We start from the raw sequence: 2900 nt of genomic DNA, 5'->3' as shown, positions 1-2900 counted from the left end.
CAATGTCCATTACAACCACAGGTAACAATGTTTTTCCATGGAATCCCTTTGAAGAGTAATGCTGTGGCAATGATGCAATGAGTCTTGATAATCAGTGGTAATTATAAGAATGAAGCAATTATGAGGTGTCAATAAGAGATAGATTGTGTCACCTGATAGACACTGTTGTACTTGTCATGTGAACTAACTATATCTCCAAATACATCTATAGGTACTATTGGGAAAATTATGAACTCAACACAATTCACATTTATCCTAGCTGGATATAGTGACATTGGACACTTAAAGTACTTGTATTTCATTATATTAACTGTCTTATACGTCTCCATAGTTTTTGCCAACACAGTGCTTATTGTGGTAATATGTATGGAGAGAAGCCTTCATGAACCCATGTATCTGTTTCTGTGCAGTTTGTTTGTAAATGACTTGTATGGTACCACTGGTTTGTTTCCTGCTCTCATGACTCATTTGGTTTCAGATGACCATACAGTTTCCACTGGGTACTGTTACATACAGATATTTGTCTTGTACACATATGGATCTACTGAATTCATCAATTTAGCAGTCATGTCCTACGACAGGTACCTTGCTATATGTTATCCACTACAGTATAACGTCATCATGACACCCAGCAAGGTGTGTATTTTAATTTGTGTAATATGGTTGTACTCTTTTGTAAAATTCACCATACAACTGTCTTTAACTATTCGTTTGCGATTGTGTGGAAACGTCATAGACAAAGTGTATTGTGACAACTACCTGGTAGTTAAACTTGCCTGTTCAACTTCAGACACGACAGTTAATAACATCTCTGGACTCTGTGGTATTGTTTTGACTGTCGCTGTCCCTTTAATTACTATTGTGTTCTCTTATATTAAGATTCTGACCATTTGTTTGAAATCTTGCATCGAGACCAGACAGAAAGCTTTCAGCACCTGTTCTCCTCATCTGGCCTCGCTGCTCAACTTCTCTTTCGGCTGTTTCTTAACTCTGCTCCAGAGTAGATTTGATAGCCCTATGAGAAATGTTCCAACTGTACTTCACACTTTTTTATCAGTGTACTATCTGATGTGCCAGCCACTTTTAAATCCTATTGTGTATGGAGTTAGGATGGCTAAAATCAGACAGGCTTGTAAAAACATACTACCTGTAGGTCTGTACCCTAAAACATAAGCTAGACATTAGTGTGACCTTTTCCGTCCTGATTGTTCGATATTTGTGATGTTGACTTGTGTTTTGTTACTTAGGCTAGTCACAAACATTAATGGGGGTGAGGATGGTAAATGTAAAACATTTGCTAATTTATGAAATATTGTCATATAAATCAAATATAAACAGGAGAAGTTCATGACTTTGAATTTCTCTCTTAAATTGAAGTTTCTAAGGCTGCAATTCTGATCTTTATTATTGGCAAAATATCTGATCTGGTTGGTCAAAAGACAAATTATTGGCAAATTTTCAGAATTAGACCACCTGTGTAAACACATAAAATCTTTGTGTAAACATAAATAAATCAAGATATGCAAAACTGTCTGGATCAATCAACAATAAATTTATGTAAATGTGTAAAAGGTAAGCCCACCTTATAGCCCACCATTAGGTACATCACTAATGGAAAATGGGCCCAGTGGGTACATGATTGTTTGACATTTTTAGAGAGAAATCTTGGGAAATACTTTAGTATGAAAACAAACTATATTCTGTCTGGACCAGATACCTTTACTGAGATAAAAGGTATCTTGTTTTTCCGGGGTCACTGTGAGATATGTTTGACCTACAGAATGTAACAATCCAATAAGACACGTTGGTTAATGTACTCCATCCACACTTTACCACGGGGAAAGCAGAAGCCAATAATAAGACTGTAAGAAACATGTTTATTGAGTAATTAGGTACCATGTCATTAGTCCACTCTATCACCTCGTTCCCTGGGATCCAATTAATGCAGCTAGTAACCTGTGGAGACCTGAGGGGCTCCTGTAGAGGCACGGCTGGTCTTGACTGTATCCCAAATGATACCCTATTCAACTCTGGACCCCGGAGCCACTTCCACTGCTTTTTTTCATTGTTCCCCTCTAATCAGGGACTAATTATCAGGTCCTGTAGAACAGAAAAGAAAAGCAGCAGGACCCAGACTTCGTAGGGTAAGAGTTTAATAGCCCTGATATAGGGAATAGGATGCCATTTTGGGGGGGGGGGAAGTGTACTGTAGGCCTAAGGAAGCCCAGAGAGAAAATAAGGGCCCTTACTTTTACCTGAACAGAAAAAGCTCTGGGCCTAGGTTTTAGACTATAGCTAGGACATGGCGTCCTGAGTTATTCTCTGTTTTCCCTGGTTAGATCATATGGTCAGGAAAAACAACAGAGCCTTAACTACATAGCCTGGGTCCTAGTCTGTTTGTGCTAACATTCAGCTCCTTGTCATTCCATACATGACAAGGAGTTGGAACGATAGCACAAACAGATCGGGGCCAGGCTGCCAACAATGACCTTTCCTCAGACTGTTATGTTACACCCTCATTCAGACTGACGCTAACAAGGTAGCCTGTCAACAATACCTGCCAGTGGTTGGTCCAGGACTATACTTAATCTGGGTCTGGGAAACCATTCCTTTTTTCAGAGGCTTCAATTAGTTTAACTTTTTTTTTTTATTGAACATTTATTCAACTAGGCAAGTCAGAACTTCTTGCGTCGCGCAAACCCGTATCCGGGAGAGTAACCATAGCCTCAAGCTCATTACCATAACGCAACGTTAACTATTCATGAAAATCGCAAATGAAATGAAAGAAATATACTCACTCACAAGCTTAGCCTTTTGTTAACAACACTGTCCTCTCAGATTTTCTAAATATGCTTTTCAACCATAGCTACACAAGCATTTGTGTAAGAGTATTGATAGCT

At 38.7% G+C, this 2900-nt stretch overlaps 1 protein-coding gene across 1 annotated transcript; it reads left to right on the top strand.

Moving 5' to 3' along the window:
* Window positions 1-228: 228 nt before the first annotated feature.
* Window positions 229-1173, top strand: LOC110507088 (olfactory receptor 11A1-like). The gene has a single exon (XM_021586960.2). The coding sequence runs from the start codon at window positions 229-231 to the stop codon at window positions 1171-1173; it is 945 nt and encodes a 314-aa protein (XP_021442635.2).
* Window positions 1174-2900: the final 1727 nt, after the last annotated feature.

The sequence above is a fragment of the Oncorhynchus mykiss genome, chromosome 27 (genome assembly GCF_013265735.2).
Source record: "Oncorhynchus mykiss isolate Arlee chromosome 27, USDA_OmykA_1.1, whole genome shotgun sequence".
Classification (NCBI taxonomy): Eukaryota; Metazoa; Chordata; class Actinopteri; order Salmoniformes; family Salmonidae; genus Oncorhynchus; species Oncorhynchus mykiss.
The sequence above is the reverse complement of the archived record's forward strand: the minus strand, read 5'-3'. Positions and strand labels throughout refer to the sequence as shown.